The sequence below is a fragment of the Semicossyphus pulcher genome, unplaced genomic scaffold, assembly GCF_022749685.1.
Source record: "Semicossyphus pulcher isolate SPU_LCO1_2020_fin unplaced genomic scaffold, fSemPul1.0.p SCAF_7, whole genome shotgun sequence".
NCBI classification, from domain to species: Eukaryota; Metazoa; Chordata; class Actinopteri; order Labriformes; family Labridae; genus Semicossyphus; species Semicossyphus pulcher.
The window spans coordinates 16,239,426-16,267,195 of NW_027211748.1; the positions used below are offsets into that span (position 1 = coordinate 16,239,426).

General features: G+C 39.8%; 1 protein-coding gene across 2 annotated transcripts; it reads left to right on the forward strand.

Moving 5' to 3' along the window:
- Positions 1-309: 309 nt before the first annotated feature.
- atp6v1h (ATPase H+ transporting V1 subunit H) lies at positions 310-27,613 on the forward strand. 2 transcript variants are annotated; one of them, XM_069685420.1, is made up of 14 exons: positions 310-364; positions 1,153-1,306; positions 2,374-2,473; positions 2,820-2,909; positions 4,045-4,158; positions 6,619-6,723; positions 7,643-7,702; positions 8,669-8,766; positions 10,361-10,553; positions 15,197-15,375; positions 15,757-15,882; positions 17,244-17,345; positions 19,188-19,301; positions 26,928-27,613. In XM_069685420.1, the coding sequence occupies exons 2-14, from the start codon at positions 1,203-1,205 to the stop codon at positions 26,995-26,997; spliced, it is 1,455 nt and encodes a 484-aa protein (XP_069541521.1). In that variant the 5' UTR covers positions 310-364; positions 1,153-1,202; the 3' UTR covers positions 26,998-27,613. The 2 variants fall into 2 exon arrangements, with proteins under 2 accessions (XP_069541521.1, XP_069541522.1); XM_069685421.1 differs by lacking the exon at positions 7,643-7,702.
- The last annotated feature ends 157 nt before the right edge of the window (positions 27,614-27,770 follow it).

Sequence of the window (27,770 nt, forward strand, 5' to 3'; positions counted from 1 at the left end):
TAACAACAAAAACGCTTAGACAGTACATAATTTTTCAGGTGACATCTGTTTAGCTCCTGTATATTGATGTCTATGTCCCACTTTTGCATTTAATTTCTTGTTTTGTTCAATATTTGTTCATATTTTCTGTAATTTTTCAGAAAATTATCTTTAACCGAGACTTATAATCATTGTAGTAATGATGATAAACACTTAGGTTTCTGTCACCGATTAATTAGAATAACTAATTTCTAAGCTTAAAAGTAAAAACCTTTCCGTTTAACTCCTGCTGGAGTCAGACTGCCGTTCATGTGACTGTCACATGATAGCGCGTGACGTCGTGTTGTAGTCAGTCAGCTGTTCGCACAGGACAGTGACTAGCTGGGTGAGTAATTTAAACGAGCTTTTTCTCCGTTATTCATAATCATATATATAAGTATTTCCGAATAATAAGATGTGCTTAAATCTGTGATTTTAAATGTTGTTACATGTATAGCTGTTGTTATTTCTACACGGTGGCAGTATAGATGCAAAGCTATGCTAGCACATCTAGCTTAGGTTAGCATCCTGGCTTAATTGCTAGTTGTAGCTAGCTAACGTTTAACTAACGGTGCGTAGCCGTTAATGCTATAAATTCACTGTGTTATATGTATGTGTTATATTTGAATATGGCTCTTAAACATATTAATATCCTAGACCATTACTAAGGTAACGTTTTCTCGGGTCATAGAAAGACGCATCATGACAAGTCGTGACATTGAGTTAAGCTAGTTACCAAGCCAGGACCTGATGCTAGCTTCAGTTAGTTAGCGTACTACTCAACGTCATAATTACATTTTTAATCCGCATTTAAAGTTTAATGTTTTTGTCACATGTCGAAATATTCATGGTATTTATTGTGAATTATTTGTCGCTCAAAATTCCTTTCATAGCTTCTAGCATTCCTCCTAGTAGTTAACTGCTCTGTTACAACCAACCAACCTAACTCTTTAATGATTATGCTACATCAGCATCCATTATCATCACCTGGCGTTTTATTTTAGGTTATAATAGGTGGTTAATGTACATATCTTTTTATTGCATCTTGTTGCCAATACATAAAACCAGGCCCAAACCTGCAGTCTCTGATGTTGAGTCACTGTGCTGTTATTAATTCTTTTGTCTTCCTTGCAGGTGGAGTTGGATTTTTACCTGTATCTATACTGAAGTAGATATTTTACAAGATGGATATCCGCGGGGCTGTGGACGCTGCAGTCCCCACCAACATCATCGCTGCAAAGGCAGCTGAGGTGCGGGCCAATCTAGTCAACTGGCAGTCCTACCTGCAGTAAGTAACGTTACATAATACATATTATATCTATGCATCACTTTAATATACGCTCACTCACTTGTAAAATTTACTGCAATGCAATACAGCAGATCAGCTATCACTTCTACTTTTATGATGCTTTTCAGCTGCTTTTGAAATTATCTAAAGGTGATAATTCTGCTCTTGGTGGTGGTGTTATACTGCACTGCGTAATATTAAAGTGTTTTAAATGTTGTGCCCACCCCATTTACATGCTTCTACCTCAGGAGCATTTCTTTGAATCATATTTTAATGATTCAACACTTAACTTCTCATAATGTAGAAACACACAGACTGTATAAGCTACATGTTTTTCTTAATACACACTTTATGTACTCTGTTGTTTGTCTGTTAAAGGCTGCCAGTTGAATTGTTCTCAGACGAGTTGAGCTCTCATTGCATAAATCTTTCTGAACAGCTCGGTGTAATAATGGCAGAGTGAAGTGGAACAACCTAAAAGCTCTAGTTCCTGTGCTGTGACTCACTGTCTTGAGCGGCACTTCCTCTTGAGCATGTATTTTTTAATGCAGCAGATCTGACTGATGATTCACCTTACCACTTAAAAAAAAAGGATCTGATTACTTGATATTATGTTTCAATTAGCATGAATATACTTTAAGCTTGTTGTTATTACAGCTGACCAATGCTGTGTTTTGCCTTAACTAACACATGTAGTATTTCCAGGTTTATTGCTATTATTGTTAAAGGCTGCCCGTGTAATTAGAGGTGGCGTGTTAGTGACAAGGGGAAGCCCAATCCTCCAGTAAGGGGGGGTCAGTGGTTTACATGTATGTTGTATGCCTTTCTCCAATGATTAAGGAAATGTTTTGATTGCATTGTAGATAATCAATCATTACATTGCATAATATACAGTATATATAAGCTGACCCATTTCTCCTTATTATAGTATGTGCATTTAGCCATGTGGATACAAACCAAATATTACAAGAATAATGCAGGCACACTGACACACACCTGACATAACTGTTGGCCTTGCAGTGTTTCAAACACAAACAAGTACATTGTCTTGATAAAATCTCTTGTAGGAGTCAGATGATCTCTGCAGAGGACTGTGAATTCATCAAGAAATTTGAGGTGGCCAACTCTGAGGAGAAACAGGTCATTCTGACCAATGAAGGACATCAGGTATCATGTTCTTTACATTATCAGTGCATTCATATGTGTTTAGTTTAAAGTTGTATGATCTTATCACATATAATTATACTGTTCCCTGTACTAACATACCCAACCCAATACAGCCACTTGCATCGTTTTGCTGCTGTTCTATTGTCTGCCGAATCACTGGTCCCTGTGAAATTCAGACCTGTAAACCCCGGACACAAAACCTTGCATTTTGCTGACCTGAGTTACTCCTAGAATAGTTTTAAATCTGCCACAGTCAAAGTAAAAGCAAAGGCAGTTTGTTCAATTTGTCAGTAGGTACATGGGTGCTGTGCTTTTCTGAGTTATTTCTATTTTGTTTTTTGCTCAGTGTGCAAAGACCTTTCTGAACCTGATGGCTCACATCTCCAAGGAGCAAACTGTCCAGTACATCCTGACACTGATTGATGACACTCTGCAGGTAAGCAAACAGGCCCACTGACTGGACAAATAGGACATGCATCCACATATATATATATATATATATATATATATATATAAATAAACAATTTCAGAAGGCAGGATTGTGGTCAGAAAAGTCGGGTCAATTTTTATTCCTGTCACATATCTGTGCAGCTCTCGACACCCTCTGTCCTTAGACACTTGATTCAGATAAAGCACGCATCTTTTTACTCCCACAAAGTGGTTTTGATTAGTGGAGTTTTGATTATAGGTTTTGTGTGATGTCAGATTATTTGCATACATTGATACAAAGTGGTGGATTTGAAGACCTTATCTTAGCCCAGATACATTTTTTTTAAAGTCATTTATTGTGTGCCACAAATTAATAGATAAAATTAATTATGAATGTAATGACGGTTACAGAACTTGTGTAGGCAAAATTGATGTAGCTGAAATTATTTTATTATTGTCATATTTTATACTCATTAACTATTCACAGTTTAAAAACTACATGGTTGAATTGGTGAATATGCAGTAATGTTTCCCTTCTTCTAAAGCCTGTAATATTTAAATGACAGTTTGATAATCTGTTAAGCATGCATGTAATGGTTGCCCTGCATCAGTAAGTATTTCAGCCTGAAGCACAGACTTTTATTTCTGCTTTGAAACAAAAACATGTTTTTACTTCTGGGATTAGTTCCATGTCTGGCTTGCAGTCTTAAGTATTTCCTTGCAATGCTAAACCCGAAAGTCCACAGCCATTAAGGTAGCGTGGCATTAATGGCCACACATTCGAACACGTGATTTTTAATGGTTATTGTCTAAAACCAGTGATTGCACATTCAAAGTTTTTACGCCCTTACTTATTTGGGAATGTCTTTCATATACCTGCACATCTGTACAGCTCCTCCATTCACTTACTGTACATATTTTGTATTATATAGTAACCCTTTATTGTTTATTCTTCTATTTTTCTATTTAAGTTTCCCAACAGTAGGGGTACTGCTGCTCCTAGCTACCTACTTGTGCACCTAACTGCACACTAACACCAATTCACATTGATTGTCAGTCACTCCAGCTGTGCAGGATTTAAATCTGAATCCATGTTCAAAATCAAAGAGCTCACCCCAGATCTTTATTGAACTGTGTCTCAGGAGAACCATCAGCGGGTGAATATCTTCTTTGACTTTGCCAAAAAGACCAAGAACACCGCCTGGTCCTACTTCCTTCCAATGCTGAATCGTCAGGACCTTTTTACTGTCCACATGGTGAGTTAAAGAGGCCATATCTTTTAAATGGGTATTCTCATATTTTTGCAATTTCACACTTTTGGGTGTTTATTGTTCACAGTGGAAAAGTGAAAATTGCATAATTTTTCCAGAATGACATTTTTAAGAAGGTCGCCTCTGAAATGGGCCGTTCAGAACAGCTGCAGGTTTCTACATAGAACCTCACTTTCTCTGAAATCGAGCAATCGTCATTCACCGTCATTCACATCAGGCTGCCTTCTTGCTCTAGCTTGTTGTCAAGCCGTTGTCAAGATTACCATTCTGAAACCTCCTGGAGATTCTGGCTCGTACATATAAGGCCGAATAACCGATCCTAGAACAGCCGTGTTTTCTACAACTTTGGAGTGACAGTGAAGTGAGGTCGCTCCCCCACATGCCGGTCTACATGGTCACTCCAAATACTGTCAGCCAATCCTGGCTAAGGTCTAACCTTTGAATGGCAACACAGCTTGTTCGTTTCAGGAAGAAGGAGAGGCTCCAAAAAATGCTTAAATTAAAATATTCATACAATTTTGAAAACAAAACAAACTTTACCAACCTGATTCCAAAACACATTAGAAGAATACAAAATTGATTGCATAGCGAAAGTATGTCCCCTTTAAGACCCATTGATACTACAGTTAGTGCACTTCATTGTGTGGGGAAAATGTGAGAGATGGTGATGCATGTCAAACACAAAACATCAACACAATCTGAGTAACCTTTCACTTTTTATAAATGTTACTGATGTTACTACGGGGAAACAACTCCAGCTAATGCTTAAAAGCCACAGTACTGTATGTGGAGTGTCTCATGACCTAATTAAGCATAATCAAAGTGTACTTAGTAGGGTGTCAGAAATTTTATTTTCATAGATAAGATGATACACTTTTACCAGCAATTACGTTCTCCTAGCTGAGACTCTAATCATAGCACAGCATCAATAATTCCTCACAAAGCAACCTTTCACCTTTTCCCTCAGAAACAGCCAATTACTGTAATGATTTCTACCTGCCATCCCATTCAGATAAAGGATGACTACCTGATGACAAACCGAGTACTATGATAGAGCACCTGCAGCTTAATTAAAAATACCAGCCAGATGGCATCCAGCAGGTGGGCAAAATATGACCCCAAGTCTGTGACAATGTACTTTAACTCAGTCCAACTGTCACGCTGACTCTGGCTTTTAAATTGGAGTCTTGACATTTCTACACATCCTCTCTTGGCAGAATTTTTCTCTCTCTTATCGCAGGCCACAGGAGGCACTTGAAATCCTTTATAAGATGGTTGATGTGGCTGCAGTCCAGGTTTTATGTTAAGTCAGTATCTTGCTGGGGTTTCAGGATGAGTTATTGTAAATTGAATTGTTATCTCAGTGTGCCCACTTTTAACCACCTTATTCTCTATTTATATTTCTTCTGTCTCCCAGGAATTTAAACTAAAGATGCTGTAATAGATTACCTGATCATACAGCTGGTGCTACAAATGTGAAAAGAGATGAGGCATTTTATTAGCTTCTCCTAAAAAAGCTACATCATTAGAGCTGAAAAGTACACAAAGATTTATTGTATGTACATTTTACACATTTTACCTCAGAATGGAATTTTCAAAGAAATGCTCTGTTAAGTCCCGATCAGACAGAGCGAGTTTTAGCAGCTGAGGGCGGCTTTTTTGTAGTTGTTTTCAATGAGAATCTTTTTGCGCGCTGCTTTTGTGTTGCTGAGCGCCTTGTGTTTTTTCCGCTCTGTGCGCCTCACATATTTGAGTAAACGCTCTGAGCGCCACAAGTTGAAAAAATTTCAACTCAAAGCAGGCCGGTGTCATTGCTGTTTTTTCTCATTGTCCAATCGGATGAATGTGGAGGCGGGACTTCTCTCAGTTTACAAATATAGCCTGCAAAACGCGCTCTGTCTGATCGGGACCTTAGTCTTCATTCTTGCAATTAATGCCACTATTGTAATAAGCAGACAGATGCTATACAGTGACTTTACAATACAGTTTATTATGAAGATTCTGTAGATTTTGTCTGTTGATTTATGCACAACAACATAGTTAGTAGTTTTAATTCAGTCCTCACACATGATAGGTACACACAGAAGCAATATAAACAATATAAACACATTCCAAGTCCATGTGTTAAGTAGTGACTGAAAATGCTTATATATGCCTATCCTACATTCTTGTCAATTTAAGCTACCCTCCTGAAATAACAAAATAAATAAATCATTCACACTTGTAACCCTCAAAAATAGCTTTGCAAACCATTCTTTTTAAAACCAAAAGCAAGTTATGCATTTTTAAATTTATATTGCCATCGTTCCATAATTTAACCCCAAAACTATTAATCTCCTTTTAATTACTTTTTTAGCTTTTTGTTCAGTGAAGTCACGAATACCTCTCCGATCAGATTTGCTGTTATCTGTTAAAAAATACATACATACTTGTTTCCTTCATTAGGCGGCGAGGATCATTGCTAAGCTGGCTGCCTGGGGCCGCGAACTGATGGAGGGAAGTGATCTGAACTACTACTTCAACTGGATCAAAAGTCAACTCAGTTCACAGGTATGTTTAAATGTAATATCTTGTGATATTTAAAAGACTACCTGTCTAAATATATGGATTATAAAGGTGGATTGTCCTTGTTTTTAGAAATACAGAAAGTCACTATTTTTGAACCAGACAACTTGATATTTCCATGTGATCTTTGAAACATTTTCTCATTTAACAGTTCTGTTTTACTTCAAGGTGTGTATCCTGTCTGTTTTATATAACTATCTTCAGCACAGTGCTGCTGACGGGGGTCACTAAGCATCTACAGATGTTTTCTCAGTAAGGTCAAAAGTAGTAGTATTGTGTGTTCATGATGAATAATTCTGGGGTTAAAGCTTATTGAAACAAGAATAATTGTGTTTTTATTCTTCTTTAAAATTGATCAAGTCATGTTTTATTTATTTCTTGGACTTTGGGACATTTGCTTCCTGTCTTTTATTGAGTTAAATTCTTTATTAACTTCCCCTTCTTATATTCTGTTGTGTGGGCTCAGGTCGACCCTTGCATTCATGAATGTTATGCACCTGTGTCTTTTCATACTGAGTTTGAGCAGACTCGTCAGACCTTGAGATGTTCTGATGAAAGCTACCCTGTAGGTGCTGCACTGAAGAGTGGGCTGATGATATTGATTCCCAGACTCTTACGTGCTTCAGCATTGCAAACTGCAATATTCTAAAAATGTCAGGGGGTCAACACACGTGTATCCAGCTCTTTTGTGCCTTCTTCTTCAGACATGTCTCTTTTCAAATATGCCTTTAAACTGTAACTGCTTCTTGAACATTGTGTTTCTCTCCTCAACAGCCAACCAGTGAGCATACAGTGCCACTGAATCTTGGTCAAGCTTGTGTCGTCAAGTGCCACTGTAACTTTAAAGCTACGCAATGTATTTTGAACAATTGTGCACCTGTTTCTTTTGTTTATCTCTCACTAGAACCTACATGGTACAGGTCCAGAATCAGGCTTAGGAGCAGGAACTATTTCCCCCAGTGAAGTGAGTATGGTGAAGTGCATCTTCAGTCTTCTGGCGCTTCAAAAAATAAAGTCAGGGTTTGTCCAAGCTGGCATCTGTCAGCTGTCACTGGACTTTCACATCTTTTCTCCCCCCTCTTTGTCTCTCCCATTCTGTTCTTGCACTCATTAATAATTGCAGATTGTCGGAGACCTGAGCGTGTTATAGCAGTTTTAGAGGGAATCCTCCATTTAGACAGCATGGTGTTTGCTGCCACTGGTTGTTTTTAAATGAACAAGTGAAAATTGCATGCAGTAAGCCACTTCTCCTTAATGCTGAAAGCGCATGACAAACACAGCTTTTCCTGTGCATTAGGATAATGAGGGGAAATTGGAATATTATTTGCACAGCAGCAGCAGCATCATCCTACCATTTTAGATTCCATACTTTCTCAAGCACAGCTTGATTATTCTGAGAAGTGTGCTCAGAATCCTGTTTACACAAGCGCTATCTAATAACTGAACATCGTCTCTCCTCTGCGTTTTAAACCAGGCAACCTCCACTCTTCTGCTCATCTGTCGTCACTGCTGCCTGCTCTTTTTGCTGGACCTCTTTGCTTCTCTTCAACCTCTATTAATTAACAGATTAATGTGATCTATTTTCTCCTCTCACCTTTTTCCACTCTAATCTCAATTTACATTATTCTGCTCAGGTGTGATGGGGCACTTTTCCCTGCCATTGCTCTGTATTGTACTATTGGGTCTGTGATCTAGCATGTGTTGATGTACAGTATAATACTATAGACTGCATGTGCAATGCCTCAGGGTTTGATCGGTGACGGTAATGCAAGTTTTTGACTGGCCTTCTTCTGTGTGCTGTTTCTGCTTGTCAACTACTCTGTGTTTCAGAACTGCACTAATTGTACTTGACCTTCTAACGCTTTGTTTGTTTTCCTGAGCTGAGGCTTACGCTTCTGTTTGAGTAAATGTTTGCCTCTGTCCTCTGCAGAGCTCTCAGTACGTCCAGTGTGTTGCCGGGTGTCTTCAGCTGATGCTGAGGGTCAATGAGTATAGGTTTGCCTGGGTGGAGGCTGATGGAGTCAACTGGTGAGTAATAACTCCTTATTAACAGAGTTACTACAGTTTTTATAGTATTTAACTACTTAATAATTATGTCACTTGGCAACAGTCGTTTCAATATGAAAACATTCATGCACATTTTTGTTACAGCTCTGTTTTTCTGGTGTATTATGTTAAACAAATTGTTAAATATAAATATAAATAATTGGCAGTCGGGGCAAAAGTGCCTTAGAACTGCGTTCTTTCTAATGGCCAGCGGGGGGCAACTGCACTGATTGCAAAAATAACCTGATTGTACTGAAATGGATGTGAAAATGACCCTACTTCTTGTTGATTTATTACCTCAGTAAACATTTTCCTAATGACTTTATGGTCTTGATTGCTAGTTTGAACATAGCTTGATGTCCATTTTGTAAATTGGGGTCCCATTAAGGGTAAAACAGACGATAAACCAGGGTATGCTTTAGCATGTGGCTACATGTGATTGACAAGTTGCTACCACGGCGACCTTTCAACATAGATAGAGGAGAAAGTACAGCATTGACTAAAAACTTAAAGAAAAGTTAAGTTTCACAGTTTAACACAACTTTTGTCATCATTGTCATCATCCCTCATCACCAAAACCATCTAGAGAGAGCAAGCGAGAATAAGACTAGAGGGACCATCCTGTCAGATCCAAAGCTCATAACAGGCCAAATTACATTTTCTTTAAGGAGCCAATTACTGAAAGAGTAGAAGCCCTCCTGTACCTGTTAATGTCATCACTAGATAGGTCACTGATGGAAGCAAATTAACCTCACTTTGTAAAGGCTGCTGGGAGTCCACTTAGAGGACCTGACACACATTAATCCTTTTAAATGATGCTTGTAAGTTTCACACTATAGGCCTTTTGGGAAACTATATTAAACATTGACAGGCAACATTTTCAGAAAAATGTCATGATGATCCCGAAAAATTCAAACCGTTACTTAAAGTGCACATAACCTGAAAATGGTCCATAAAAGGAGAAATGCTGCAGATCCAAAAACACCCTGTGGATGTGAAGTATACGCAGGCTAAAATAACTTTGTTAAGCAATTCAGAAGGCCAAAAACAATCATACCATGTTCTCACTTGTGACCTCATGGATGCATTTAATTCTGCAGCCACATATCTAAAGGGAGGGAGGTGTTGAGAACAGTGTGAGATGCTCTGTGAAAAAGAGATGTGCAAAGAACTAATAGAGGGTGCAATATTCCTGTTTATGGTACAACTAATTTAAGACTCCCGTTATCTTTCACTTCCTATCCTTTTAAAAAAAAATAAAAAATACAGCATTGTATAACTAACCTTACTGCTTAATTTGGTTCAACAATTATGTCACATCTCTGAGCTCCACATCTTTGCACTTACTGGCTATTTCTGTAAATGTAGGACACGCTGTCTCACTGTTGTCTTTAGTACTCTGTATTTTTCCAGTTATCTAAAGACTCTCTGATGGCCACTGTGAATGAAATGTTCAGAGCTAATGGATGAACAACATGAAGCCTCACAGTTGTGAAAGCTACTCTATTAGTAAACAGGTGGTAGATAGAGATGTGTCTTCCTTTATTTTAACATTATTATTTCTTTCTTTTTTCAGCATCACAGCGGTGCTCAGCAACAAGTGTGGCTTCCAGCTCCAGTACCAGATGATCTTCTGTGTTTGGCTCCTGGCCTTCAGTCCTCAGCTCTGCGAGCAGTTGAGACGCTACAACGTAGTGCCTGCCCTTTCCGACATCCTGCAGGAGTCTGTGAAGGAGAAGGTCACTCGAATTATCCTGGCTGCCTTCAGGGTACGTGGAGAATTTCTCACTCAAGTGTGTGACTCCAAAATGCCAAAATTTCATACAGAAGCCAATTTAAAACAATAAGTTAAAATGACAGTGAGACACACATCCAGGTACTCACTGGTCCAAAAAAGCATCTGTCAGACTTTTAATTGGATCCGTTAGTATCAATAAAGGCACAATGAGGTGTGCCATGAAAGAAAAGTTTTCACTTCGAAGGGTTGCGATGTTTCAAGAAAGTTTGGGGACAGCTGTCATAGAGGTCCTTTTGTTTTTGTCAAAACTTGGAGCAATAAAATTCAGTTTAAAATGCTTGCAACAGTTTGTTTCATGCCAGCACCTTTATACTGCTGCAGGACAGTCTGAGTATTTTTCAAATTCATGCACAGCACTCAATCTTGTATTCAATTAGGCTGTAAACTTTATCACAACAACATTAAACTGAAATGGAAAACTCTATAAAATAACCAAACCCATAAAAGGTACATGAATTTGATTTATGAATAAGCTGCCCTTTCAGCTCCCGGCTGTTATTGCTCACAACATCCATTGAATATTTAATGCAGTTCTAAGAGCTGCATTCTGGACTTGCTCTGTTGTTTTGAGCTGATGCCAAGTAATGAAATCCCTACACTGTGTCCAAACAAAATTACACTAATGGCAGAGGCCCTGTTTATCTCCTCATGCTGGGGTGCTTATATTACTGGAGGAACTTAGTGAGTCTGACAGGTCCACATCACAAGTCTGAAACATCTGTCCTTAGAGGGATGATTAAGTTTCAGAAGAGCATTGAAATTCTTGCTTGGTTCAAGGTCGCCCAGAAAACATGTTTTCATGGGGCCTTAAAGGAGAAATTCTCCCCTGGAAAAAGCCACTGTCAGTCAAAGCTGGTGTTCTCTGTCATCGTTAGAAGCAATTATATTTGAAATTGGTGCCACAGCTGTGGAGAAAGTTGTACAAACAGCTCGAGGTTTCGTCCATTCTACATTCCTACAACACCCAGTGTGCATTGTGCCCCTCCCTCTGAAAGGAACAATCGAGCGAGAGACGCTGGAGTGAAATACTACCGTTTCGCTGGAGACAACAGCTCAGAGCGGTACAGAATCCGAAATACGATGAGGATATACCGGTGGAACGTCTCCAAAATCTTCAGGTCTGCAGTCTACATTTCAAACCTGACCATTTTGAACGAGACATGACATCGGAGGCGGGCGTCCCAGATTGAGGAAGTGTAGTTTAGCAAGCTCCTTGGAGGTTTTCAGGGCCCATTAGAGAAGCGGATAGCGTCCTCCAAAGGCACAGAACCAAATTGCATTTTTCTTTCTACCATAATGCCATCAGCTCCCCATAATAGCATGATAGGACTGAGGTTGAAAATCGGCGAACTGGTCTTTTAAAGCACCTTATGCACATAGACTGAGAGAGAATCTTTCTTAGGCTGTGTTCAGAATGCCGTACTATATACCACATGCTATTTACTGCAGACTGCGTTCGGCCGTAGTATGTAGTGTGGAGGAGCTTTTCAAATTAATTTTGCAGTATGCTACGTCAGGCAGAAGTAAACAATAACCGCCGCTTCTTTAGCTTCTAGCTAAAGCGCCCCCTTCTGCTGGATGCTGCTGCTGTCCTTCATTTCAACTGCCGCTTTGACGTTCAAGAGCTTTGCATTGTGGGATACAGCAGGCGAGGTAGACTGGTCCGATGCATACTGGATTGCATACTATGCATACTATGCCATACTATGCACTGGATGCATAGTATGGCATTTCGATCACAGCATAAGTAAACAGGTTGTATACTGATATTGTTGCCTTCTAATTCTAATCCTCTGCTATATCTTAAAGCCTGGCCACCTCCAGCACCAATCTAAATATTAATGTTGAGTCAATAAGTTATTGCAGAGAAGAAGTATGGATTTTTGAATATAATCTTCCTTTAAATTCTGTCTCTGTTCGACCTGGCAACACCACAGTGACAGACCTTGCTCAGAGCACAATGGTGTGTTGAATGGCAATGATTACATGATTGAAACATGAGCTCTTACTCCAGTGGAGAAAAGGTAACTGATTTTCACACCCAACTTTAAAGTCAAGGTTGCTTTTACTTCTGCACCAGTATTTCACTGTCATATTAATCCAAGCAGCATTTGTGCTCATTTCTTTTGTTTATTGAAAAGACACAAACAAAGAAATAGTGAAGAGAGAGTATGTTGTTCATAGTTGTGTGTACCTCAATGAACTACATGTTTCCCTGCTTTGAATTTCCCCCAAAGCCCATTCATTACTGCTCTCATGCAGACAGCGCTGTCACATCAAGCCTCGGCGAATGCTGCCATAAAAGAAAGGTGCTTGATTTTTAATTGGTCGGAGAAGTTACCGGCTCAGTTTTACAGCTACATCACAGCTAATTAAAAGCAATGGTGGGCAGTGAAGAGAGACCCCGACAACATCTTGACGTTGAGTGGGTTGTCCCCCAGAGTGATTAAAGTTACCGTACAGTGGGTGTGTTTGTCATACAGTAAGGAGAGCAACAAAAACAACGTTTCTCGCCGACCGAAAGAGACCCGACGGCTCTGTGCCGTGTGTCATGCAAATTTTAAGGAACTAGGGATTTCCACACAAAAGATACTCTTTTTTTCTAAGGTCTAGGTCCCTTTGCCTTAGGGTTTAGGCATCCTACAATAATAGACAATAATAATTAAAAACAGGCTGCATTTTAGTAAAAAGCGTATCAGTACATTTAAATGACACAAGCAGACAAAATGCAAGTAGCAGACGATACAAAAACAGTACGGGTACAGTCATTTACAAAAATATTCCACATTGTTCTGCATGATGCTTTTTTCCCAAATGTCCTCATTATGCAAATGATTCTGCTCACCACATGGGACATGAAATATGACTTAAATTATCCAGGACCATCTGGAAATCCTTGAACACATCCTCTGAGGCAGCACTGCTGTGTATATGATGAGTTTGCTAACTAAACATCGGCACTAAAAGTAGTTTATTTTATAAAAACATATTCACTGACTCTCCAGAAGGCATCACATTTCTCTTAGCCGTGTGTTTTTAATGGCGCTCAGGCCGTAAACATCTAAACAGCTGTGACTTGGCCTATTGGGACGTCGAGCAAACATCACAGGTTCATGCACGAAAAAATTGTAGTTACCAGTTGCTGCTATGCCCTCAATGAGACGTAATGGTCCAATCAGTGATTTTAGAGGGCTCTCTTTATCTGAGCCGCACTGCTTTTTGCCCTACTTTATTTTTTCCACTCCAAAATGTCACAAAGGCTTTGAGAAATAGAGCTGCAGAAGTAGTCACAAAAAATAACAAACCTTTTAAATAAGGTTTGATATTCATTCCTCAGTATATACACGAAACACTCCCCATAACAAGTAAACAAAACACACATTTAACCCACTGTTAAAAACATCTCAATCTCAGTGTTTTAATGTCTGAGCAACTAAAATGCGATATGTTATATATAATAAAACATTCACATACATTATACAATGGGTGCTGTTCCTCTTTATGTCCAGCCATCTTTCAGCCATCATCAAATGAAACTTACACAAGAGGCTCATTGAGATTCTGACCACTCACTTATTCGTGTTGTTGTTGCATCCTAGCGCTGCTTTCATTCCCTTCACACCTCTCACAGCGACAACAACAGAATCCTGGTTTAAAAGGAAAGTATCTACCCTGGAGGAAGTTCATTAGTTTAATTATGATATTTGATATCAAGGAGTGGATTAATTGGGTAAAACCTTCTACTATAGGGTATTTAATTTAATGTTTTGCTAAAGAACTTTTTGTTAAATTAATGAAGAAGCAGTTTGGATAAAACACAAGACCAGAGTCTGCTTTTGACTTAAATATGAAAAATGTGTCATTCTCTTACTCTGCACAAGATAACGGTTCATATTTGAGACAACAAAACGTTTTATCCATAGCAAGCAGCTAATAAGACAAACAATTGCCTTTTACCTCTGCAATACACGTAGAAACAATGTATCAATTAACAGGTCTTACCTTTGCTGAAACTTCAACATCATGATGCAGATTTGTAAAAAGTAAAAATGAAGCTTTGTCAGGTCTGTCCTCAAGAGGAGAAGAAAACTACTTTCAAAATGCTCCTTTGTTGAACAGAGGTCGGATCCATCATTTCTGATGCGTTGGAGGAAGTTGGGAAATCAGAACAGCTTTCGTGACACCGCATCAAGGGAATTTATCTCAAGTAGAATTTTTGATCCAGAACAGATTGTTAGCTGTTAGTATGCCGATGTCTGTTTTAGAGATTAATAAGAAGTGAAATCATCGTCAGATAGCCGCTGATGGGAGCCGGGATGTCATTATGGCGCATTACGTTCCGCCTGCTTTTGCTCTCCGCAGGCTGCTATTATGTGATTGGTCAATATGACTCAGGCTACAAGCGTTGTGCAAATGGAAACCAGAACACTAACCATCCCTAAAATCCATGTCCCTGCCTACAGATTCTACATTTCTATGTAGCATCTGTAACTAGAGATGATCTGTTTGGTCATGCCCATCACAGTTTCACACCTTCTTACTTAAACAAACTGCTTACATACGAGAAGAGTAATTAATGTACACCTGTTCCTCACGCTGTTTTCTCTTTGACAGAATCTCCTGGAGAAGTCAGCAGAGAGGGAGACTCGTCAAGAGTACGCTTTGGCCATGATTCAGTGCAAAGTGCTGAAGCAACTGGAGAACCTGGAGCAGCAGAAGTACGATGACGAGGACATCACGGAGGACATCAAGTTCCTGCTGGAGAGGCTCGGAGAGAGTGTGCAAGATCTCAGGTACTCACTGGACTTCCTTTTATAAAAAACATGCGGTCAATTAGAGTTTACAAACTGCTTCAGAGAGTAGATGTGAAAAATTTGGATGTTGTTTTTTGGGAAAAATAACTGCTTGTTACAAGGCTGCTGAAAAAATGAATCATATTTCAGTGCTGTAGATGAATCCTTTTCTTTGTGAAGGCTTTCTGTCTAATTTGAATGATTGATTACATGTGTGGGCGACCTTTCAGATGCTCTCTGTTTGCTCTTCTGTACTCTTCACAACAGAACGAAACAAAGCAGCTTTTTTGTTTGCCAAAAAACAAGTCACAATGATGATCCTTGGAGTGTCCTCTTTACCACTTAGTAAAAACTCTTCACTGTCGTGTTTTTCATCCACAGCTCGTTCGACGAGTACAGCTCTGAACTGAAGTCCGGCCGGCTGGAATGGAGTCCTGTGCACAAGTCTGAGAAGTTCTGGCGTGAGAACGCCGTCCGCCTGAATGAGAAGAACTACGAGCTCCTCAAGTAAGATTACTAATGCACAATAGAGAGAGTCTTAATGTCAAAATAATCAAGCGTACAGGTGCACCAGGGCAAAAGCAGCCTTTATCTTGGAGTGACATATTGTTGCTAGAGAAATTAATTATGGAAGTTTTAAATGTGAACAAGATGTCTTTCATGGTCAGACTCTCAAGCTGCGCAAAATAATATTGAGCAATCATTGTGAGCATGTTAGCACGCTGATGTAAACATGTAGCTCAAAGCGCTGCAAATTACAGCCTCGCAGAGCTGCTAGCATGGTACCAGACTATGTTGTCTTGTTTCACTGAGCTGCATTTATTCTTAATATGCAATAATAAGACATAAGACTTTTATTTAAATGAAAACCTTCAAGATTATTACTTTAAACCGAGGCTAAAGAAGAGTAGTAGAGCCTACTGACTGGGCCAACATGTTCCAGGATGCATTGCCTGCAAGCAGCCTCTATCGCGCTCAGCCTCTCTACCGCCATATAATTGGCTCAAATAGATACAGCTGAATATATTTAGACAATATGTGTAGTGTATCCCTGTCCATAAAGGCATGTATACTCAAGTTTTGGGATGCCATTTTTTGATGTCTGTAGAGTAGTTTTGCAGATAGCTTGCGAACAAGGAAAGGCATAGACTCCAAATCCAAACTGAAGTAGTCTGTACTTTATCTAGGCTACCAAATACATCCCTTTACACATCAAATAACATAATAAACAAAATATTTAGATGCTCTGCACCCCAGATACAACAACTGTGAGTGTATCATACTAAGTACCTGGTTCAGGTAGATAGAGATCAGGTGCAAAATTGGCGAAATGTCATTTTTGCAGCTACTGAAAAAGCAGACACTCACCAGCCTCTTGCTTCATGATTGCACAGCCTCTTAACATTGTTTTTTGTTCTATTAGTGTGTATGTGTCCAATCTGAGATCGCAAGAGATAAAACATCAATTTGTGTCTGTGTTCTTTGTTATTCCAGTCACACACTCCGTTGGGCGTATTGACATTCAGTAGAAACCCTGATCTACCCATCTCATTGTCTCATCACTGTCCTATCTCTGTAATCAGCTCAGGCATCATCTCAGCTTAAATTACAATCCTTTTGTATTAGTCTCTTTCTCAGATTCTCACTCACGCTGTGTCGGGCATGAACTCTGGGGTGACACTTTTTCATTCTTTATCAAGTACTTTATGTCTCGCGTCCTTGGATTCAGAGTTTAGAGTTTTTACCTCAGTTTAAAAGTTACATTAAGAAAAGCCTTCAGAGAGATCAGTGCATTTCTACATCCAACACTTGGAATATCTAAGTGAAATCTTAGCTGACTCATTTTATGCTCTCCTTTTCCTCAATAGGATCTTGACGAGGCTGTTGGAGGTGTCTGATGATCCTCAAGTCATCGCAGTGGCTGCTCACGACATTGGAGAGTATGTGCGGCATTACCCACGTGGCAAACGGTGAGGCATTTCTCTGTATAAAACAAGCATTAAGCCATGCAGAACATCTGGTATAATTACCCCATTATGGTCGTATCAAGAGACATAACAATAAACAGCAAAGCACGCTGCTACCACGCTGGAAAAACCAAAATGCTCAGACTTCCATTGCTGTCCTCAGAAGAAGAAGCAGGAGTCCTGTCTGCAGCAGCTCGTACGGAGCTGAAAGGACAGCAGGAAGAGAAAATGTCTGTTTGAGTGCCTTACATATAGATATTATTTCCCTGCAGCCAAGCCTCAGGGTTAAAATGCCCTATTTGTAGCCTTACGTTGGTAATTAGACCCTACCAGGATCAGTTTACCCCATAGACTCCATATAAGAAGCAGATTTAGCAGTACTGTTTTAAAGCCCTGAGGCTGTGGCCCCCGCCTTCTTGCCTTCATGGAGACAGAAGTAGCCATATTTGGATGGGAGAGTGGATACTCAAAAGGGTGATTTGATGACTGGAAGTAGCCGAGATGATGTCAAAGCATGCAGCTACCAATATGGATGCACAATATTATCAGCGCGTTATCAGTATCTGCAGATTATGGCTTGAAAATTACATATCGGCACATAGTTTTCATTTGTCTGCCGATATTTTCCACCAATAAAACAATGCTTTAATTCTGCCTAAATGCTTGATGATACCCAAAAAAAGACTGACATGATGCTACGATATTAACTCTGCACGAGTGTGCGTGCGCACTGCCTGTGCAAAGTTATCAGCAAGATACAAATTAAGACTAAAAAGTCACAGAAACTTGAGCCAATGAATAGAAGTTAAACAACAGCTCACATTCTCATCATTTTACCAACTTAACAACATCAAACACACTGAAAACACACTCGCGGCCAAAGCCGACGCTAATCGAGTTTAACATAAACATCAGTGCAAATCTAACTTACCTATGCATGGACGCACACGCGATAAAAATAGTCCGTCGGCGATCAATGATGTGTCCGTAGTAGGTGCAGTAAACAAGTCCGGGCATGTCTCCCTCACTGCCATGTTTCGGGGGGAAGTTGCATTCAGGTGCGCTCAGAAACGTGACTGATCAGTGATCAACACCTCTTCTGTCAAGCGTGAAGAAGGGTGTAAGATGTCTGCGGTATGGCTGTTTTTGGCCACTACAATAAGTAGCCATGATATCAGTTCCACTACCGGGGAGACTTCATATTCTCTACAGTTAGGTGGAAAAACATGTGCCAAATATATCACTATCAACATCGGCAATCGACAAAAAGGATTGGAAAATATCAGCATATCGGATATCGGCAAAAAATCCAATATCGTGCACCTACTTAATATAAATTAAACAGGCAAGTTATATAAAAATTTACCCCCACACAATTTCTATGAATGAGGACATGAGGAAACCACGCTGTTGGGCATTTTAATATTGGGCTGGATATGCTGGATAATCCTGGGATGGTATTTGACTTTCTTCAGGAGCCATCCTTAAAGGGCCATTCACGGACCTGCAGTTTTTGTGCTTGTATTTTTTTTAAAGTTTTCTTCTTGTTCCCCAAAGTTAGCAGCAACAATGCTGAGTACATGTAGTTCCACCTACTTTTCTATCCTCTGGTCACATCATGTACTATATTATTAAATGCATTATGCAGGTCTATTTTCCTCTGCAAAACAACACATCCTCTTACAGGGCCAGTGGCCCTGTATCAGATATACACACAATTTCAGTCAGGCTGGATCAGATTACCTGCTGCTGAAGCACTAAATGACCAAAAATATGAAAATAGTACCTGTGTTCTGTGTGGATAAAGGCTTTCTCCCATTATTTCTTTTATTTCTGCCATTTCAGGGTGATTGAGCAGCTGGGTGGCAAACAGCTGGTGATGAATCATATGCACCACGAGGACCAGCTAGTCCGCTACAACGCCCTGCTGGCCGTGCAGAAGCTCATGGTCCACAACTGGTATGAACACATTTGTAGCTGCATCGATGTTTTGCATTCGTTTCCATATAAACTGATTAGCACACTTAGTGTTGAGGAAAACTAGACGTAGAGTTTTATTTGAGCCAGGCATTCTGGCATGAAATAACAACCCTCTACATTTGCATACAAATGATGGAAGTCCCTGCACACCGCTCATAAGTATTTTCAATTATATTGTCTGATTAGACGTCTGCTAAGTTTGAAGTTTGGGGAGTTATGCTGAGTATTATGCCAGGTGAATCGACTCTGGATACTAATAAGAATAGTAAAGTATAATTTACTCTAACAGAAAATTAGAGATTTCGATCAAACTCTGACTGTACTTTTCCAAAGTAATCCAGGACTAAGTAGTGTCAAAACTGCTTCTATTACAAGATACCTGATTTTTTTTTTTTTTTTTTTTGTACCCAGATATAGAAAGAAATTACTATTTGTCCACTTTATCTTGCAGCCTATCACCACAGCATTCTTTGATTCAATGCAACATGTTAGTGACGAACTAATGCAGCAGCTACAATCGATACAGTCTGTGCTGTGTTGAAATAGAGCAGAATTAATTTGAGTTGGCAGTTCAGCCCGGAGACATGCCACCAAACTTTATAGAAGTATGGCTCATAAATCTTTTGAATTTTTAAACGTAATTTTTGGACTTTTAATTTTTACTGGTAATACAGTAAATTTTATTCTGTATTGTCCCCATTTTAAAGTTGAAAAATGCGACTTCAAAATGCTTTCATTTGCTAAAATGGCTTTGAGATTTTAATTGATATTGGCATCAAAAAAATGTCACAGGCTCTATATCAGCCAATATCATGACATACCACATATTGGTGTCAGAGTATATACGTCTCTAATAAGGGTGGGACAAAATATCGATACGGCAATATATTGTTGTCCTGACTCGTGCGATACAATTATCGATAGGCTGGTGCCAAATATCGATATTGTTATTTACAAATATATGCTCTAAACTGATTTCCCTCCAATTTTGCCTCACTGCGTCACTCCTTCATGACCTGGGCAGCGATGAAAAGAAGTTAAGAGATGCACCAGCCACTTTCAAATCCAGAGTCCTGATTTGTTTTTACAGCTGTTCTACAGTTCTGTGATATTAATTTGCAGACTGAAAAACATGTATATTGTTTCCTATTAGTTTGTGTCAAATGCTGTGAAGTGACACCAAATTCCAGTGAATAAATACATTAATCCTGCACTTCACCTTTTAAGGAGCATTTTGTATTCTTCAGTTAACCGGACATTGTGATATGATTGTCTCGCAATATATCAATTATCGCTGTATCGTGGGCAACATATCGTATCGGGAGTTACCCTGCGATTCCCACCAAGAGTCTCCAACCTTTATATATTTCATTTCTCCACTTTATTTGCTCAATGTCAGTTTTTTAAAACCATCAAATTAATCAGCATCTAGGTAGATAGATAGATGTAGATGTACTTGATTTCCCAAACTGGGAAACTGTGGAAAGTAATGGCTACAAAAGCATTAGGATGCTTTGTTTGGAGACTTGCAACAGTAGTAGTGAAGGGCATCGCTCGCAGCCTCTGCATCAGCTGACGGTGAAATGTAAAGAGCAACAACAATGTCGCACATGAACTCCCTCGCAAATAATATGGGTGCATCCCAACAGCTAACAGTTCAATATCTGGGTCACAGAGATTTCCTTCACGTGAACGTGGCCGGGATTACATCACCGGAATTATGCGTGCAGCCATGTCTCGGTGGAACACATGATACTGCACTCACGGTATTTCCTGCTGGTTATAGATCAGCGCACTGAGTGTGTCCGTCCTGTTGCCCAAAGACCTCACGTTCCCCATTACGATCGCTGGTACAGAAGGTTTATGTTTCCTCCGTAATACACACGACGGGGCCTGTTGCAACAGGCTGCCACCCAGCATCGCGCCGGAATACAAATTAACCCTTGTCAGTACGTCAGCTTTAATGTTATGGCAACATTGCCCAGATTTAAGTCGGCTGTCCCTAGCCTCCAGTGTCAGTGATATGTCAAAATGTCAGTGGTGATATTGAGTACCTGCTCGATACGTGTTCCTATGATACATCCATGGATGTTATCAGGTCAGCTTTTCTCATTTTCACTCTCAGTAGGACTCCTCTCAGATCGGATATGGGAGCCTGTGATAGTACGGATCACTTGGCACATATCTTTGGTCTTTTGATATTAAGGTCTCTCTCTCTGGTCCGTCTTGATGTTTCCGCTTTGCTTCATTGATGGCAGCTTTCAATCTCGCTCTGGCTGGGTTGAATGCTTCTCTATTCATCCAGGCTTTCTGGTTGGGCAATGATTTTATTGTCTCTGTGATCAACACATCATCAACAGCTCATATTGATTTATATTCTTGAAGATTGATGTGTTTATCTTGGGTGGCAGCACTTCTGAATACATGCCAGTCTGTGTAAGGAAAACAGTCCTGCAAAGCTGCTGTAGCTTTATCTGTCAGCACTTTAAGGATATTTGTTTTGATGATTTAACTTTGTTGAATGTTCTTTAAAGTCCCCGTCTTGTGAAAATCAAGTGTTTAACCTCGTAAATGTCTCCATGTGGTATTTTTCATGTGCTACAAGACATATCAGGGACAACATAAGCAGTCACCTCCATGGCTGGGCCTTTAAACTGCAGTGTACCAAGGACAGGCTGAACAACACGTTTTCAGATTGGCAGGTTTGAGACGTCACAAACCTAAGGAGCCAATCCCATTAATGGACGGGTAGACGCTATGCGTATCATTATGTGTAACCTATGGCAACCACTTTGGCGATACACGAGCCAGCTGTAACCGTCATCATAATTTTTGCAAACTCACTACTGACTAACGTTAACGTTATTACTATTACTATAACTACATTTCAAGCTAGGTAAGTTTCAGGAAGTTGCCGCTAAACGATGGCAGAGACGTGTTTTGTTTTCAGCTGCAATGTTACAAAAGGAGAAACATAGCACATAGTGGGCGGGGACTATGCAGAGTCGGAAATTTTTAATGAGGGAGAAGGAAGAGAGTGGGAGGATTTTTACAAGGTAATTATATGTATTTAGCAGAAATAACATTTCAGACACAATTTATTATTTCAAGCAGATTTTATGTGTGAAAACATGACTGGAGCTGGTCTTAATAAATGACAATAACAATGGGAATTGAGGTAAATACAGATAAGAATAGGAAAAATGTAAGCCCTGTATACAAATGTTTTATACACAAAGGAAAAGCAGGACTCAAACTCAACAAAGTTGATTTGATTAGATATAGAGATGAATATTTCCTCACTTACAGCTTGTTTCTTAGCAGCAGGATGTCATTTAAAAGCAATCACATCACATCTGAAGACATTCATCTATTCTTGTATTTTCTATAATGTACTGTACTAATGTCTACTCCTTACAAGTATTCGCCCACACCTGCCACTCTTCGGGGCATGATGACGACGTGCGGCACTTTAACCTTCTGACGGAGCAGCGCAAATACAACTGATTTGTTTTTGTGCAGAAATAAAACGCGAGGTTAGAAGGAGGCGATGATGAAAATACATGAGCGTTCCTGTGCGTGTCTCTGAAATGTGCTGCCTGCTTTGCCGCTAGTTTGTTTATTCTGAGATTTGTTATGGGAGCGGGGTATCGAGGTTGTTTCAGTCATTGCCTTCATAAAAACAGAAATGTTGAATGCTGCTGCAGAATGAGAAAGTTGCCGTCATAATTTATTGATACATTTTTTTGGATCTCATTGAAGATCTTATTGAAGATGTTTTCAAAGCAGAAACCTTCCCCTTTTGTTGCTTGCCTCGTCACGATTTCCATCTGAAGAAGCTCTCATTGCTACTTCCTGAAAGCCCCCACTGTCATGACAACAGCAGCTCGGAATGTGTGAGGGGATCCATCCTTGTGCCCTTTAGTCTGCTTTGAAAGACATCTTCTTTAACATGTTTGCAGAACTTGTGAAAGAATGTTTTCTTACGCCACTCAGCCCAGTATTGATGGTTTGTGCTGTTTAAGAGAGTCACGCTGTCCTTGTGCTGTTCCGGCCCCAGAGACTCGGTCCTTTCCTCAGAACTCTATAGTTACTTGATATATCATTAGACTGCTTTTCAAACGCAAGCCTGGCTATTAGGCTCAGCAGAATACCCATATGTGAGTTCAAGATCACCGTGGACTCCTTTGAAAGTGCGGGAGGGAGGGAGTGAAAAAACTGCAAGAGTGGGAAATCGACCTTGCTGAGAATTTCACAGGAACAAACACTTTTTGGGGGGGCTTTTAAGCCTTTATTGAGTGAGGGGACGTTGGATAGCGTCGGAAACAGGAGAGAATGGGTGATGACGCGGTGCAAGCAGCCGCCGCATCAAGGACTATAGCCTTTAAACATGGGCCACGCAATTTAACCACTGAGCTAAACTGCCGCCCACAAACGCTCTTTAACTTATGTTCCTCTCTGCAGTCTGAATTTTAATGCAATTCTCCCTGAATAGATTTACGGATCATTTCCAGTGCTCGTCTATCCTTGTGTTCTCACAATGAAGTTGATGCAGCTTCAAAACTAATTAAACTAAAGGTCAAAGACTTCATGTAAAGTGTTAATGCATAGAAATGAACGTGTCCTGACTACATTTTCTATGTACACCTGGTTGCCAGGTGCCCAGGAAAATGAAAGCACACCAAAGAAAAGGTTGAACTTTTTTTGCACACCAACACATCTTTGTACTGACGAAACAAACGAACACGTCGCTGTGTTTCATGTTCAAGCTGCTCCAAATCAATTGCCCCTAGAGAGATTAATAAAGTTGTTTTGAATTTGAACCAATCACAAAAGGGAAACAAACCTGGAACACCTGAGAGTATAACCACAACAATGATTAAAACATCCGTAGAATACAAGTGAAATAAAAGTAGATTTTTCTTCATTTAAACAAGTACATATGCAATACAAAAAATTAACTGATGATGAATCTTACTGTGATTTTATTTTAAGATCATTCAGATATATCCTGATATATTTGAATTCCCTGCCATGTTTAATCTCCAGGGTTCATTGTGCTCTGTTATTAATTCATCCAGCAGCTGCCTGCAGATGCGTCCATCAGAAAGCGCCCTCGCTGCAGAACATTGATTTCATAACTCAGGCTCGTCCTTCCAATTATTACCATCTGCCTTTAATAATTCCCTGGCAGCGCTCTGAATCAACATACAGCAGCTATTTGCGGGCCTTACCGAGCTTATCACCGACCACCTGAGGGAAGATTTTTCATGATTGTTTTTGCTCTTAAAATCCGATTTTCTCAATGACACTGTGAGTAAGTTCTGGTAAAGATAGTGGACAGTGATCTAAAGATTAGAAGCTGAAACCTGTTGTGTTTAATGCAGTTTAATTTATGGAAAGCCGGAGAGGAACTGTGTTCCTCGGAGAGTCTGCAGGTTTTCTTTTTCTACCAGAAGCAAAAAATACTCTCTGTCTTTAATTAACTGGATTCTAATAAGTGAAATCCCCGGTGTAGAAAGAGACTTTTTGCCCTCAAGACACTGTGTTTATCAGCTTGATTTGATCTCTGTTCATAACATTGTGGTTTCTAGTCAACAATGTGATACAGCATTAAAGTACAGCTATGGAGGCTTTACCCTGAGATGAGCAATGGTTGGAGGGAGAGGCCTGAGACAGAAATGAAAACATGCAAAAAGAATCAACAATGGCTATTTTGCTGCTTCTCGTGTTTACTCACTGCTCTGAATTATACTTAAAGGGGCGGTATTATGCTAATTTCAAGCTTCGGATTCCACTCTGTGATACCTGTTGAGTAGCTTAGCATCATTTACAGTTAAAAAAAACTCATTTTTCTCACACTGGTGCTCTGTGCAGGCCCCCATACAGCCTTTACTATCAGCCGGATACGACTCGGTCAGCTCTGTGCCTTTAAGAAACCCCGCTCCTACAAGCCCGCTTTCTTCTGATTGGCCAGCTCCCTAAAAGCATGTTGAAAAAAACTGTGTGAAACTTGGGGATTACTCCAACATACTTTTACCTACAGATGTGAAACTTCCCCCACGTTTAGTCTGGACATCCAGCTTTGTAACATTATATACTGTATATGTCTTGAAATGTAAAACAGCATAATACCTCCTCTTTAAGTTAAGTAAAAATAGAAATCTAAAGCATTTCATATGGAGGTCATATAATTCTACAGAAGCACTGCTCTTGAGTTTCTGAAGAGAATACAATTTCCACTGTCAGACGATATATGCCAGCCTTTTCCATTTCCTGCTTTGCGGGAGACGTTTGATATTTCTCGTGGCATTAGAGTGTCATGGTAACACATCTGTAAATGTTACTGCCAAAGACACCTGAAGGTGTAACCTTCAAAGTAATGACTTTATAAATGAACTCTTGGACTAACATCATGTCGGGGTCAGACTAAAAACTGGGACTTTCTCTGTGATATCAGAGGAGATTGAAGACCACCACAGGAATCACCTGGATGGGAACAAGCATAGATTTTATAAAAGGAATAGTCCGACATCTTTTGGAAATATGCTTATGTTATGCTTAGGTTGACAAAGACGAGGTTTAAAGATGATACATCCAACCAGAGCAACAAAGCCTCCTTTTTTTTCTGTTGTTTAGGCAACCACCGAATCTTTAGCTGTCATTAACCTAACCTTTATTTTGTAAACTGACAGATCTGTTTCCATTTATTTTGGCTAGCTAAAATACTTAACTCTGTGTTCAATAGATTAGTTTTATCGGCATTAAAAAACGGACAGATGGAGGGCACTTGCTCTAGCTTTGATGGAGGGTGAGAGGCTGGTCTCAAATACGTTAAACATAGGGAAACGGAGATCTGTGTGGGTACATGAGACCCTCAGAAAAGGGAACGATCACGGCAAACTTGTCACCCACACAGAAGGCCCGCCTCTCCATTCATCCGATTGGACAATGAGAAAAAACGGCAATGACGTTTGCCACTTTTATGCTTTGAGTTGAAGTTTTTCAACTCGAGGCGCTCAGAGCCTTTCCCCAAAAACGCAAGGCGCGCAGATCGGGAAAACACAAGGCGCTGTGCAACGCTAAAGAAAACAACTACAAAAGGCCGCCCCCAGCCGCTAAAACGCATTCTGTCTGATCGAGACCCTAGAAATAATGATAAATGAACCCTTATAATGTCGAGTCAGAATAATAAAAAACAATGTTTCTGACTGGTAAAGTTTAGGTGAACATCCCCTCAAGTCAGAAAATCAATCCTTACACCACTACCACAGCTTTTTGGATATGTAACCTGTTAAATAGAGAGCTCTAGTTTTGCAGAAGGGCAGATTTTGTTACTTTTGAACGGAGCCAGGCTAGCAGTTTCACCATTTCCAGTCTTTATGCTAAGCTAAGCTAATTAGCGTCTGGCTGCAGCTTTATATGGAACATAGGGACACAAAAGTGATATCAATCTACTCATCTGGCTTTCATAAAGAAAGCTAATAGCCGTATAACCAGAACAATTCATTTAAAGAAAATTAAGGCCATTAGGTGGGTTGTAATTAAAAGCGTGTGTGTGTGTGAAGTGTTCAGGTGTAATCCTCTTGTTCTTTCCTTCCACAGGGAGTACCTGGGGAGGCAGCTCCAGTCCACTGATCAGCAGCAGGCTCCGGCCGTGGCGGCTCGAAGCTGAACTGTTCCTGCGCATGTGTGTTTGTGAATCGCTGTGTGGATGAGTGTGTTCTGTCTGTACATTGGTCTTTGCCATTTTAATGATCAGCTGTTAATTTTGTGTAATGACTTGAAACTCAAACGGTGTAGTTTCCTCCCTCCACCTTCTCCCCCGATGAAGATCCTTGATGTTTTTGATTCGAGCGCCGTGCTTCGTGTCGTGCCCTCTCAGCTCAGTTACTTGTGGTGGTTGAAGTCGCACTTTATGTCTGTGATGTACAAAACTGCGAGTTATTTAAGTCTTAACTGTAAAACATTGTATGTATCCCAATAAAGAAGTGTATCTATGGTGCTCCCGTGTTCCGACAGCTGTTATTGACATTGAATAACAAAGAGATTACCTTGATAATAACGTCAGATCATATTCCAGTGACACAGCATGCGTCCAGGCCGAGGCCGAGTAACTAGATTTATCGTTAAACTGTTTTTGTTGTCATGTTTTTTCACGTCTTCCTCCAGGCTCGGATTGAATGTAACCTTCACTCTAAATAATATCTATTCATAATTGAATCTGCTTTTAGTCGGGAGTCAGAAATAGATGTGAAAGGACATTTAATAAATGACTTATGTGTGATGAATTCAAGGCTCTTGTGTGATGGGAGAAGTGGACATAATGCAACTTTTATTTTGAAATACATCAGTACTGTTAATCTGAAAAAAAGATAACGGCCCCTCTCCAAACACATTTCCAATTTCCCTGTGGATGAACGGAAGTATAACTGCGACAGGGAAATC

Coding starts and splice junctions, on each gene's coding strand:
- atp6v1h (XM_069685420.1), top strand. CDS start 1,203: ATGGATATCCGCGGGGCTGTGGACGCTGCAGTCCCCACCAACATCATC. Junction 1,307..2,373: donor AACTGGCAGTCCTACCTGCA/GTAAGTAACGTT, acceptor AATCTCTTGTAG/GAGTCAGATGATCTCTGCAG. Junction 17,346..19,187: donor CATTACCCACGTGGCAAACG/GTGAGGCATTTC, acceptor CTGCCATTTCAG/GGTGATTGAGCAGCTGGGTG.